This window comes from Pseudorca crassidens, chromosome 1 (assembly GCF_039906515.1).
Source record: "Pseudorca crassidens isolate mPseCra1 chromosome 1, mPseCra1.hap1, whole genome shotgun sequence".
In the NCBI taxonomy this organism is placed as follows: Eukaryota; Metazoa; Chordata; class Mammalia; order Artiodactyla; family Delphinidae; genus Pseudorca; species Pseudorca crassidens.
The window spans coordinates 138,674,033-138,687,070 of record NC_090296.1 but is presented as its reverse complement, the minus strand read 5'-3'; the positions used below and the strand labels follow the sequence as shown (position 1 = coordinate 138,687,070).

The window sequence follows — 13,038 nt, the reverse complement described above, 5'->3', positions numbered from 1 at the left end:
TTTAGAGTATCCTCACTCCTACCAGCATGCCCATGAATTACTTTTTAACTATTGGAGAACAGGGGGTGATATATTGCCTTCAATCTTCCCTGGCCGCCTTTGTGTGTGTGTGTGTGTGTGTGTGTGTGTGTGTGTGTGTGGCTTCTGCTTTCATCTACCTACTTACCATTGCTCTTTCCTGGGAGGGGTTTGGAATGAGGAAGGGGTGGGGGTGTGTGGAAGCCAATGGCAGTCTTCATTGGGTTAGGCTCTTTGTTTATTCTTTTCTGTTAACTCTACCAGGTCTGGGACTCACTGCAGGAGATTTCAAGGCAGGAGTTCTGGTTTGGGGTTCATGTGTATGTTTTCATTTGCACCTATTTTTCAGAACCACTGATTGGATAATTGCAACCAGATTGCATTTTTATTCTTTGGGTGACTCTGCCTTGGTTTTGTTTTGTTCTGCGTTGGTTGCTTTTTTGTTTGTTTGTTCGTTCGTTTCATTTTGGTTTGGTTTTGTCTCTTAAGGAGGGAGGGACTGATGATGAACAAATAAGACTTAGTGGATTTCAGGCAGATGGACCTGGTTTCAAATCCTACCTGTGTCATCTTGGGAGAGTTATTTAACTACTTCTGAGCTTCAGTTTTTCCTCATCTGAATGAAGGACAAAATAATATCCCCCTTAAAATTTTTTTTTAAAAAAGCTAATCTATATAAATTAGGTGGCATATGGCATCATGTACCTACTCAGGAAATGGTAGCTATTAGGGATGTTGAGAATGGGACTAATGACATTGTTTGCAAATAAGACTATAAAAGTGAATTAGAAAATTTTGATCTTGTATTACCAAATTACTATCTGCTGTCATATTAACACTAGGATTTTTATTTTAAAACAGATTTATGTGGCAGTTCTTAAATATTTAATTTTTTTTTTTTTTTTTTTAAGTCATTCAGCATCTGAAGAAGCTTCGGGTTCAGACTCAGGCAGCCAGTCGGAGAGTGAGCAGGGCAGCGATCCAGGAAGTGGACATGGCAGCGAGTCAAACAGTAGTTCTGAATCTTCGGAGAGTCAGTCAGAATCTGAAAGTGAATCGGGAGGTTCCAAATCCCAGCCAGTTCTTCCAGAAGCCAAAGAGAAGCCAGCCTCTAAGAAGGAACGGATAGCTGATGTGAAGAAGGTATCGGCTTTGCTGTACAGTACAAACGTGCTGTGAGCTAGGACCAGCTGGCAGACCTTTGTTTCCCACGGAAAACTCCTTAGTGTATCTTGATAATGAAAACTCATCTACAGCCACCTTTTCTAATAATATACTGTCTGTGGGTCTAAATGGGGAGTGCTTTCTGCTCTACTCATTAGACACAGGGCTATAAGGAAAATAATTACATAAACCATCAAATTATAGGGCAGAAAGACCAGTTTTTGTTATTTTGGTTTTTAACATTTAAAAAAGGTGGTTAAAATATATATTTTTTAATACAGCACTGAATTATACCAGAGAAAGTCATTCACAGATGATTGTGGAATGCAGTTGTAGTGTGATGGATAATCCCAATTCAAGAATAAGGGTAGTTTTTGTTCTATTGAAGAATGGAAGGAGAAATACTCCTCACAGAAAAGAAATTATCTGTACCTAGGCAATGTAGGTATTTGCTTAACAAGAATCTTCCAGCAGAGAATGCAAAAAGGCAAAAATAGAGTTGCATAGCATTTTTTCATTGATGTCCAAACTTTGGGATGAATCCCTTTTGGGGAAGAATTAATGACTTGGTCTAGTTAGTCATGAGAAATGCAGCTGATGTTTTAAAATTCCCTTTTGAGAGAATTAAGTTAGAATCACTGAAAATATAAAAAAGATTGCTTTTAGAAATTTAGAAGTAAAATGTCTTAAAGAAACTAAAAGCTTTATGCTAAATCAGTTTTTCTTCTAAAATACAAACCTACATCTGCACACAAAGATTTTTGTAGCGATACAAACAATTTAAAGTTACCTGCAAGTTTTACAAAATAGCTTCAACAATCCTGAAATTAAAAAACAAAAACTGCTTTTATCTCTTGAAACAGAATTGGGATTAACTGTGTTATTTCATTTCTTCTATTCCCAGCGTAGTCATTGCTTAATGGTAAGTGACGCTTAAGAGCTGGTGGGAGGTTGGGGAATGCTGATAGTAGTGTTAGGGATAGGAAAATGAAAGCTGTCCTTGCTAATTAACTCATCACCAGAGAAGTGACCTTCTAACACTCAAGTGTTGTGCTTTGTTGCCTGCTCAGTGTGTGGTGACCTTTCACAAGAGACATTTCAGGTGGTGACCTATTTCAGAAAGACCCTGAATGTCGAAGTACCACTTAGAGATCTTCTCTGAGTGTCATTCAGCTCAGAAATTTACCTGCAGAAGGTCTTGCTTGGCCACCTTTTAACTTTCTTCTGTACAGGGGAGAGTTCTTTACTTGCAGGTAGTAAAAGAAGCCATAGAAAACACGACTTGGCGTCAGGTGTTTAAAACTTTGCTGAAATCGTGCTCACTGTCTGGAATTCACAGTTTAACTGTAAGACCATATACATATATATATATATGAAACTCCCTTTAAAGAGATAAAGGGGAATAAGACTGAATTTTAAGATAGAAGTACAGCTTTAGGCAGGAATATTAAAGTTAAGGTGATAAGTTCCAAAAAGTTAATAAATACATAGGTGAATGTACTAGCCAGTTAGAATGATTGGATTGTGACTTTAAAAATTATTATTCTAAAATGAGCTTCTAAAGAAAGCTCTTTGTTTTCTGTACACACTTCCCTTTCACATGGTAGCTTTTTATTGAATAGTTGAATTAGATATCATTAGCCCTCAAAAGGACAAACAGGAACACAAGATGATTTTAGGATGTATGTATTACAGTATATACTGTGATAAAGTCCCAACAGGTGAGCCAGAATGCCTGTCTTTTTAAATGGGAAAACTAATTGATGTAGTGCCATTTAAAGCATTGAGCCACCCAGTTAATAAAAGCTCCATAAATACCTGTGCTGAGTCATTTCATAGCTCTAGGAGAGGTCCAAGAAAGGATGGGGGAGGGGTTGGCAGGCAGCGCTAGAGCAAAGCTCTTTGCTGCCTTCCTTTCTCTGCCCCATTTGTTCAGAGTGTTTGGCATGTGCTGCCTCTTTTGCCTAGATTTCTTTCTGCTTGGTTATTACTGACTCCTGGTTGGGCCTTTTGTCCTCCAACTCATATTATTCTAAGGTTGTTAAGGATTTTCTACTTTTATAAACTGAATTTATAAACTGAGGATGCTGGATTACATGATTATATGGCTTCTGGTTCTAAAATGCCTCTTCCTAGAACATCATGCTTGTTCCCTTTGGAGGCCTTGTTTTTCTTCAGCTTACTTGGCTTTTTTTTTTTTTAAAGGCACTGTTGATTATGTCCTTCCTTGGCTTAGTGACATTATGTGTTTTTGGATCGTCTTTCATCATTTTTGTCTTTTTGGGGGTCCACTTTCCACACATTTCACGATGAGCCTCAACCTGTGGCTTCTCCTCTTGCTTCACTCCAAATATTTTCATGACGTTAGCTGTCACCCGTGTTTCGATGACAAACCCACATTTCTAATCTTGGCTTTTTCAAGCATCTCTTCTACGTGTTTACCTCCTGTTGAGCATCTTCACTTCATTGTTCCACAATCCGTTTAAATTCATTTTGCCTGTAGGTGATTGATTTCATTAAAAGAACACACAACATACCTGTTAATAGTTATCTGTGGGAAGGAGAGTGAGGCTAGGGGTTAGACTAATTGTTAGAGGTGGAAGAAGGGGGGCCTTTTATAATTTTTTATATTTATTGATTTGAGTCTTTTAATAAAATAGTGTCAGTATATTGTGAAAAAAATGTTCTCTTCAACTGATTCCTCTTTAAACTTTGTTTGATTACTAGTGAGGATCCTTACTAAAAATCAGGTCTTAAAGGCAAAGGGTTAACTACTGTTAGAGAATAAAATGAAGTGTGCTAGAGCAAGGGTGCCACTGGGTCTCATTCTGAGAACTTCTAGCTAAACATAAGAAGTACCGAATTTGCCTGTATCTGGCATGTCACACATCCTGAGGAATTAAAAAAATATGCAAATGCACTGATTCTTATTTAATGAGAGTTGGTGGTGGGGCCCTGCTGATTTTTTTGAGTTTCTCAGATGAGTCTTGTGCAGTCAAAACTAAAACTGAAAGCATTAGGGACTTAAAATTCATCAGTAAATATTTTGTCTTTAGTGGAAGCAGTTGTTCTCTTATGTTGCCATATTATTCAACTGTAAGTTTATATTTTAACAATGGGTAAGCAGTGTGACCTCTAGTTTAAAGCCATTTAGTAATGAAGAGGCATCGTTACAACTTTAATGAGTTCTCGGATAATATGCCTTATTCTTTTTAAAGATGGTCCTTCACTGTCTCATAAACAAAGCTAACAAAAAACCCCTTTTGATATATAACCAAATAACTAATTGAATTCTCTTAAATTGAAATACGTATTCCAGTAATGTAAATAGTAAATGGGGGTCAAGAAAAAACGATTCACGTGTGGTCTATTAATTTTACAGATGTGGGAAGAATATCCTGATGTTTATGGGGTTAGGCGGTCAAACCGAAGCAGACAAGAACCATCACGATTTAATATTAAGGAGGAGGTAAGAAAAAGAAATGTTTCAAGGTGATACATTCAGACTCCTTAATTATCTTATCCTTTTTGACTCTGATATGTATTACCATTAACGAGACTGAACTTCAGGCATGGGAGTTAAGTGACTCGAAAGTGAGCTTTCTCAATCTAATACAGAAGAAAAGCCACATGTGGCTTTTAAAAAAATAAAATTACCAGAAAGATCATGTTTTGTGATGCTCTAGTAGAGAGTTAGATCATGTAGAGAGTTAGATCATGTCATGTGAATGCTCTAGTAGAGAGAGTATTATATAGAACTGGCCTCAAATTCTCTCTTTTTTTTTAATGTTTCTCATAGTGCAGTTGATTATAGCAAGAAGTTTACTTTTTAAAATACCTAGTTTCTAAATCTTCTAGATTTTGTTACCTGGGTAACTAAGCACATGTAACAATGGAAGTAGTTTCAGATTTACTGCTGAGAAAGGAAGGAGAGTTTGCTTAACTTAAGTATTTTATTTTACCTAAATGGTTTAAATTTGGTTTCCTAGTTCATTTTTAATGTGCAGTATAAAATGTTTAACACATATTTACTCTCTGATCAAATTGTCAGAGATTGAATAGATTGATGGTTTTTAAAATTAGTGTTATGTACTGGGTTCTGTTGTTTCTGTAGAATCAGACCTTTTCTCTGTTTGTGTGATGTTTTTACGGAAATCCTCTTAAGTTCTACCTCTATGTTAGGTTTATAGACTGCATTCTGAAGACACGTTCTTTGGTCTCTCAGTGAAATGTCCCCTCTCTGCATTCTTAGGAGAACTTTGCTATTCTTAAATATATAATATCTTTCTGATGAAAGTTAAATATTAGTAGCCAAAGGTTAGTGAGTTTGGGGTAGTAAATACACTTAAAAAATTTAATTGACCGTAACACCTGCATTGCATTTATGGTGTTTTATTTTCAGTGACCTCTGAGCTGGTTTACCTTAGCTACCTTTCTTTTTTCCATGTTTGTTATAACCAGCCGCATCTTTTCTCTTTTGTGTATAAATTAACACATTCTCTGTAGGGCACAAGACTAACAGCAATGGGAGTACTTTGCCAATTTGCTTAACTTGGGAGAAAAAAGAGTTGTTCAAATGTCTGTGACTGTAAAGTTACTTGGCCTTGTGCTTTTAGCAGAGGGCTGCTGGCTCATGACTGAACATGCTCTTTAATGAGTCTGAAATGAAACAGGTCCGTAGTCACCGCCTTTAATGGCACACTAAACGTGTGGCATTTTAGTGTGACAGTCTATATCTGCAGCATCCACTTTGGTCTCCATTAGACATGTGTCTTTTAAAATGTGTATTAATTAAATTTAGGTAAAATGAAAAATCCATTCCTTAGTCACACCAGTCACATTTCAGGGGCTCAGTCACATGTGGCTGCTGGCTGCTCTGTGGGCCACTGCAGATACATCATCACAGAAAATTTTATTGGACTGTGTTCTTTCAGAAGTCAAGCTGAAAAAAATATTTCCTGGCGTTTGTATTCTTTCAGAAGTCAAGCTGAAAGAAATATTTCTTGGCGTTAGAAGTAACTCGGCAGTAACAGACAAATTAATTTTCAAAGCAAAAGAAAAGTGAGCACCACCAATCAGATGCTTAGGTTTCTTTCTGTCTAAAAACTCATATTGAATATATTGAGTAGATTGTTGAACCAGAGGGTAGTGTTATCCCTAAGAACTGTGAATTAAAGTCTGTAATCATTTTTTCCCCCTCACACACTGAAGGCAAGTAGCGGGTCTGAGAGTGGGAGCCCAAAAAGAAGAGGCCAGAGGCAGCTGAAAAAACAGTAAGTCTTTCATGGGGGAAATTACTTAATTTGGTAGTTTGGAGCATGTGAGCATTTCTGGGACTGCCTTCATTGTGTCTGTAGCGCACCCCAGGGCCCAGAGTCCACTTCTGTCTCTTGCTATCTTGGATTCCTGTTCATCTGAATCTGCTGCAGCAGCAGTGGCATTTGAAGCCCAGGATTCTTAGTTTTTCACATGTAGGTGTTAGGCTACTTTATGGGGCAAACCCCAGCTATTCCATCTGATTTGCCCAGTTAGCCCAATTATTTTTTTTCTTAAAAATGTGCACGAATATCAAACATATAGGCATTTGGTATTCTATTGTAGATAAACAAGGAACACATTTAGATTGGCTGTTTTTCCTATTCATTTGTTCTTTGTGTTGGCATGGCAAAGTTATATTGGTTGGACACCCATTTTAGTATGAAATTTCACATTGTTGTTTCCATGTAGTTTTACTATTGCAGTTCATAAGCCAGAAAATTTTAATTCATGGGCTTAATATGAAATCCCTTTATGATATAGATTATATATTTGTTATTTTAAAACTTAAAAAATTCTACTTATGGTAAAAAAAATTTGGCTTTTTTTGGGGGGGGAGAAATAATTAAAAAAACCTTTTTTGGGGGGATGTGTGGATCCCTTTGACAAACTGAATTCTACAGCCTGTCTCCTCAGAAGAATACTCAAAACCCTGCACACAAATTCAGGGGGTTCTCATGGTAAACGATTGTCCTTGGCTCCCACTGAGAGCCCCAGTTATATATTCTCTGTTTTAAAGTATTAGTGATCGTTAATTTAAGTGTTTGGCCTAAAGCAAAGTAATGTGAGTTTTTAAAATCCATTTCCTCCTCTCCAAAATAGAGTAATACTTATTCTGCTGACCTAACAGGGTTATTAGAAACTATGCTAAGAAAAGTCAAGTAGTATTTAATATTGCCCTGCCCACAGGGCATATGATTTTCATTTGTGTTTTAAATATTTCGTTAGAGTTGGAGAAATGATCACTGTAGGCAAGCCTGTACTTCTTGGCAGCTCAGAAGGCTCTTGTTCCCCAGTCCCAGGGCCTGCTTGGGAGACTCTGTTCTCAGCTTCCCAGGCTAATGGCCTTTTGGGGGCTTTTGGGAAGTCCATGCATGTGCTTTTTCCTCCACCGTCTGGCTACATTCTGCTGGTCTCTTGGCTGGAATCTAAATGGGCTGTACTTGAAAACATGAACTCCTCGTTTTTTTCTTTCCTTTTTTTGGCCGTGCTGCATTAATTCCCCAACCAGGGATCGAACCCGTGTCCCCTGCAGTGGAAGCGTGGGGTCTTACCTACTGGACCACTGGGAAGTCCCTGAGCTCCTCATTTTAATGGCTTTATCTGGGTGTGGAGAAGCCTTCCATTTTTTCAGTCCCTGTGTAACACATCGGACTTACTCTTTTGACTGGCTTCTGTATTTATTTTCCCTCTCCTATCAATCCTGAGAGCTCTCCAAAGTTGGCAACTCTCAGTGGCCTTCATGGACCATTCTTTCCCTTGAGTAGAACCTTTTCATTCCTTGTGGGGGGTTTGTGTCTTCTGTGATGCTGCTTTTCTACCCCTGGCTGCTTCCATAGGAACTTAGCAGAAGCTGAGGTTCTCCTCATGCTTGTTTATTTGGGCCCTGGGCTGGCCTCACTTCTTGTCATCCTCTGGGCAGCTGGAGAGTACTAGGGCTTATGGGGACCTCTTCTCTTCTAACATTAATTAGAGGAGGTCCTACAACTGCTAAGGCTCAGGTTGCAAGGCATAGCACTACAGGGGCCTCTGTGATCTGAGCAAGGGTAACAGAACCCAGTGTGTGTGCACATGAATTTCAGAATTGAGAGACTCACTCAAAGGGAGTGGAAATTTGGAAATATTAGCACAGAAAAGTGTTTTTCTGAAACCCTGCCCTGCAGATTGTATCACAGATTTTAAAGTTTTTAAAAGGAGCCATTTTTAAACTTTTTTTTGGAATTAATTTCAAACTGTAGCAAAATTGTAAGAATAAGAGTAGTACAAAGAATGCCTGTGTACTTTACTGAGATTTACCGTTGGTTACCATTTTTGCACCATTTGCTTTATCGTTGTGGGTGCTCTCCTTATATATTGCACACATGTTTCAGACTAAGATTCATACATCAAGGTCTTTCACCCCCGAGTTCTAAGTGTGTATTTCCTAAGAATAAGGATTTTTTTTCATAAGCACAATACAGTTTTAACGTAAATAGATTTAACATTGCTACAACCCCTTTGTCTAATTTATATTCCCATTTTGTCAGTCAACCCAATAATGTCTTTCATAATATTTTTCCACCCCCAGGACAGGATCCAATCTAGGGTTAAATATATGTTAGTTGTCAGGTTTCATTAATCCAGACCACTTTCACAGACTTTCTTTGCTTTTATGACATTGACACTTCTGAAGGTACAGTCTTGGAAGGGAGTAACTCTCCTTGAGTCATGTGAATTAGCATTTTAAAAGCTTAGAAGAGGAAAACATTTTTTGAATTAGTTGGCAGTGTTGAAAATTGAGGGATGGTATGTAAGAATCTAGATTTCTAGTTTTTGAGAAAAGCTGTTGGTGCTGCCCCACTTAACACTGGTCTTTGTAACCTTTGGAGAGGCCGTGAGTTCTCCATTTGACCCCATTTATGGTCCTTACCTGGCCCCAGTGGGTATTTGAGATTGTAACCCCTGACTTAAAGTCATACAAACAAAATTTTGAGTTTTGCTTCACCCACTCATGCTGTTTTGATCATTGAACCCTTTTTATGTAGTCGCTATTCATGTTACCCTAATTTGTGAAATGTTGTATGGGATTTCTCCTGACTCGTTACGGTCCCAGTAATGCTTAACCCCACTGTACAGTGGTTCCAAACCCCTCTCTCCCAACTGGAATTTCGAAAAGTATTTCAGCTGTAATCATTTGAAGTTATTCTCCTGGGATTATAGTTATTTCTCCCTTTCCATTGCTTTGAATTGAAAGTCTGTCACAGTCCTGTGACACTGGAAGAGAATCCTCGTTAGCCCCAGATTTCCCCTTTTCACTGGGAATTGGTACTGAAAGGCATTCTCTACGGGAAAATCTACTGAAAATCAGTGAAGTTAAAGCAACTCTTTCCCTCTTTTCCTTACCTGCCTTCTAAAGTGGAGGAGAAAGGAGTTCCCTTCTTTGAGCTCTTAGAGACAGTTAATAGGAAGCCTCAATGGCTCTTGACCAGAGTTTAGGCCCATTTTATTTAAAAATGGCTTTTGTTCCTTCCCTCCTTTACAGTTCAGATTTGATTTGTGTCCTATCAACCACCTTTTCTTAGTAAAGGAAGAAAACTATACCCAGTTAACTTGCATTCTGACTTTTTCCTATCTATTTATATTGCCTTGAGGCCTCAGTGGCCAAATCTTGGTAGTTTTCTCCCCAGTTCCCAAAATTTTGGCAAAAATTCCATTGATTCCCTTTTAGGGAATCCCATTGATGGCCTCTTAGAGCTGAATCTGGCAATTCAAGTCTCCTTTAATGTATGAAAAATATTTTAATCACGATCTTATATTTTAGACTTCTCTTCATTGTAGCCCAGCATATAATATACAGCTTAGTCAGGGAGTCTCCCTCATAAAATTTGCATTATATGAGAAGCTAGCAAACTAGAAGTGGACATCGGTTTCACCTGTTGGAGAGCCAGGGTTGGGCAGTAATCTTTTTGTAATTGATTGCCTTTTTCACCCCTTATACAAAATGACTTAGTATTGCTGGTTGTAACTTACTTTTTTCCCCCCTCTATTCTGGAAAATTAAAATGAAGTTTGAAGTAATCCAGCCAATTTCAAATACACATACATAAAACTCATTTAGATCTTTTAGGCCTCTGATTGTTCAGATCCTCCCAGAATGTGTAACCCTGGCTTTAATGTTTGCAGATTCTGTGGTCTTCAGTAGGTTATGGTTGAGAGTAGCAGGGTTGGGGATTTGACATGTACCAAACAGCTTGTTCTCCCTGGTCTTGAGCTTCCCCCTACCTGGGAAGAGGCCTTTGAACCAGACAATTTGCTAATTTTTTGTACATTCTTTTTTTTTGTGTGTGTGTGTGTGTGTGTTACGCGAGCCTCTCACTGTTGTGGCCTCTCCCGTTGCGGAGCACAGGCTCCGGGCGCGCAGGCTCAGTGGCCATGGCTCACGGGCCCAGCCGCTCTGTGGCATGTGGGATCTTCGCGGACCGGGGCATGAACCCGTGTCCCCTGAATCGGCAGGCGGACTCTCAACCACTGCGCCACCAGGGGAGCCCTTTGTACGTTCTTAAATTGGGAGATTCTAAGTCCTCCTGGTTGTCTGTAAGTCTACAAATCTGCAGTTTAACTGGAAAACTAGACTCAACATCCATTCTCTCAGTGTTTACTGCCGGTTTAGTCTCCTAAAGTTATGGAAGTGGACCTTATTAGCTACCCTGATATAGATTCTCAATTTCTGGCAGAGTTATGTAAATTACAAATAATACTTGACTGTGGATCTTTCTCATCTGATCTGCTCTCCCTTAGGTCTTACGTGCATGTTCTTTCAAGCTTGTTTCCTGTGAAACCACTTCTCTCCAGTTTGACTGTGTGAGTTCCTTCTAAAGGGTAAACTGTTCTGGACTTGGCCCAAGGGAGACTGTAGCCGTAGGTGCCAATCTCCCAATTGCTGGAGACATCTTCCTTTTTTCCTTCCTGGTCGTCACCATCTATTCCTTGGATTCCTTAGCAGACATTTATTGTACGAGGCTCTAGGCAAGGAGAATAAAGCAGGTTCCCAGAGTATAGTTTGCTTTAAAGAGAGAGTGAAGGATATTAGGTGACAATAGTAGGCCTTAATATCTTACCAGTCTGCTTCCGAAAGCACCCTACCTGTCTGACAGTCTGATAGGACTCATTCTTTAATTATTTCTTTATTTAACAAAGATGTATCTCCATTTGCCTGCCTTTGTGCTAAGCTCTGGTACAAAGATACCCTGCCCACATGTAGTGACCTACTGTTAGGTAAATGGATATGAAATGGTAGTGCCAGTAGAACTTGAGTAATGTACGTAGAAGTGCTCCACTGCCTTTTCATGGAAGGGTTGAAAAAACATTTTTTCCTGTGATGTTTCCACTAATTCAAGTGCAAGGTGGCTCCTGGACCTTTTAGGAAGGTTCTTCCACTATTACTTGGACTTACTCTCCCATGAAGAATATTGATTTGACTTTGCAACTTGGCAAGAGTTGTCTTTAGCATAACCTCATTTTCTATACACAGACCCAGAGACACAATGGTAATTGTTTTGTTTAGAGAGAACCCCAGGTTCTTGCCTATTAAGTTTTTTTTTTTTCCTCTAGATATTTCATGCCCAGTAGCTATTATATATGCTCCTTCCTTCTTCCCTGCAGGTGAGAAATGAGCTGAGTTTATGTGATGTCTTGTTTGGTATTCAAGTAAACTTCAAAAACTGTTTGGGGATAGTAGGGCACCTATAGGGTATGGCTCTCCCAAGTCTTCTACGATCTTGAGGAGCAAAAGAATACCTACTGTATTTAATAATTATTAAAAACTACTTCATTAGTTGAACAGGTTATTTAGTAGGTAGTAGATTTATCATTGAAAAATAATTTTGGGGATTGTTTTCTCAGTGTATTCTAAAGATGTTAAAATAACTAGTATAGTAGTTCTCAAGTCTCTCAGCATCATCTGAATTTGTTAACATTCAAATTTTTAGGCCTCACATTACACCTACTGAATCAAAAACTGGCTGTGGCCCAAAAATCTCTTTTAATAAGCCCTTGAGGTGGTTCTGATCCATGCTAAAATTTGAGAACCTCTGATCTAGTATATATTATGGCTTCAATCTGGTCAATGATAGTAGTAAATAAAAATAGAATATTAGAGATTTAGCAGGATTTTTTTTTTTTTTCAGAACAAACGGTTTAAAAAATACAGCCTTAGCTTCCATTTTCATTTATTTTTGATACCAGATATAAAATAGGAATAGATATTACACAGCCTAGGAAGGAACACAACCAAAATTTAAATGGAGCTAGAACAAATCTTTTAGCATAATATCTAAAATATACATGTTCTGCCTTTTTGGCTAATCAGATTGTCAGATTTGTCAGATTCTTCAAGCTAAACAAATCTTGAAGAATTCTTTTAGAAAAAAAAATTTTGCTTTGCTTTTGATCACAGAGAAAAATGGAAACGGGAGCCCTCAGAAGATGAACAGGAACAAGGCACCAGTGCAGAGAGCGAACCAGAGCAAAAAAAAGTGAAAGCCAGAAGACCTGTCCCCAGAAGGTGCAGTGTTTGCTTGAACATCTCTGCTTCTGGTCGAGCTTAGTTTGTGTTAGATTGAGAAGGACGATGTAGTGCTAGCCTGAAGGCCTTAATTGATGGGGTACAGTGTGTTGTGATTCCGGATTTTGAATGTCTGGTTAACTTCTTGCCAGCCTGCATCATTAACAAGTAATTCGATTACTGAGCTACTTATATTGATTTTGTGTGTTTGCATGGTATGTAGCTCAGAGTGGATCTTACTGTTCATACTCCAGGCAGACTAGTTATGAGGAGCGAATG

The 13,038-nt window shown here is 38.5% G+C and overlaps 1 protein-coding gene across 7 annotated transcripts in view; it reads left to right on the top strand.

Annotated features, from left to right (window-relative positions):
• The window catches only part of CHD2 (chromodomain helicase DNA binding protein 2), a 125,161-nt gene that overhangs the window by 19,642 nt on the left and 92,481 nt on the right, over positions 1–13,038 (top strand). For 3 of the 7 annotated variants that reach the window (XM_067695748.1, XM_067695718.1, XM_067695709.1), the window contains 5 exons: positions 930–1,161; positions 4,565–4,651; positions 6,394–6,455; positions 10,995–11,057; positions 12,652–12,759. In XM_067695748.1, coding sequence (XP_067551849.1) covers positions 4,565–4,651; positions 6,394–6,455; positions 10,995–11,057; positions 12,652–12,759 — 320 coding nt within the window. In that variant the 5' untranslated portion in view covers positions 930–1,161. The remainder of the gene's footprint in view (positions 1–929; positions 1,162–4,564; positions 4,652–6,393; positions 6,456–10,994; positions 11,058–12,651; positions 12,760–13,038) is intronic. The other 4 variants (XM_067695734.1, XM_067695728.1, XM_067695756.1 and 1 more) reach the window with 2 other exon arrangements.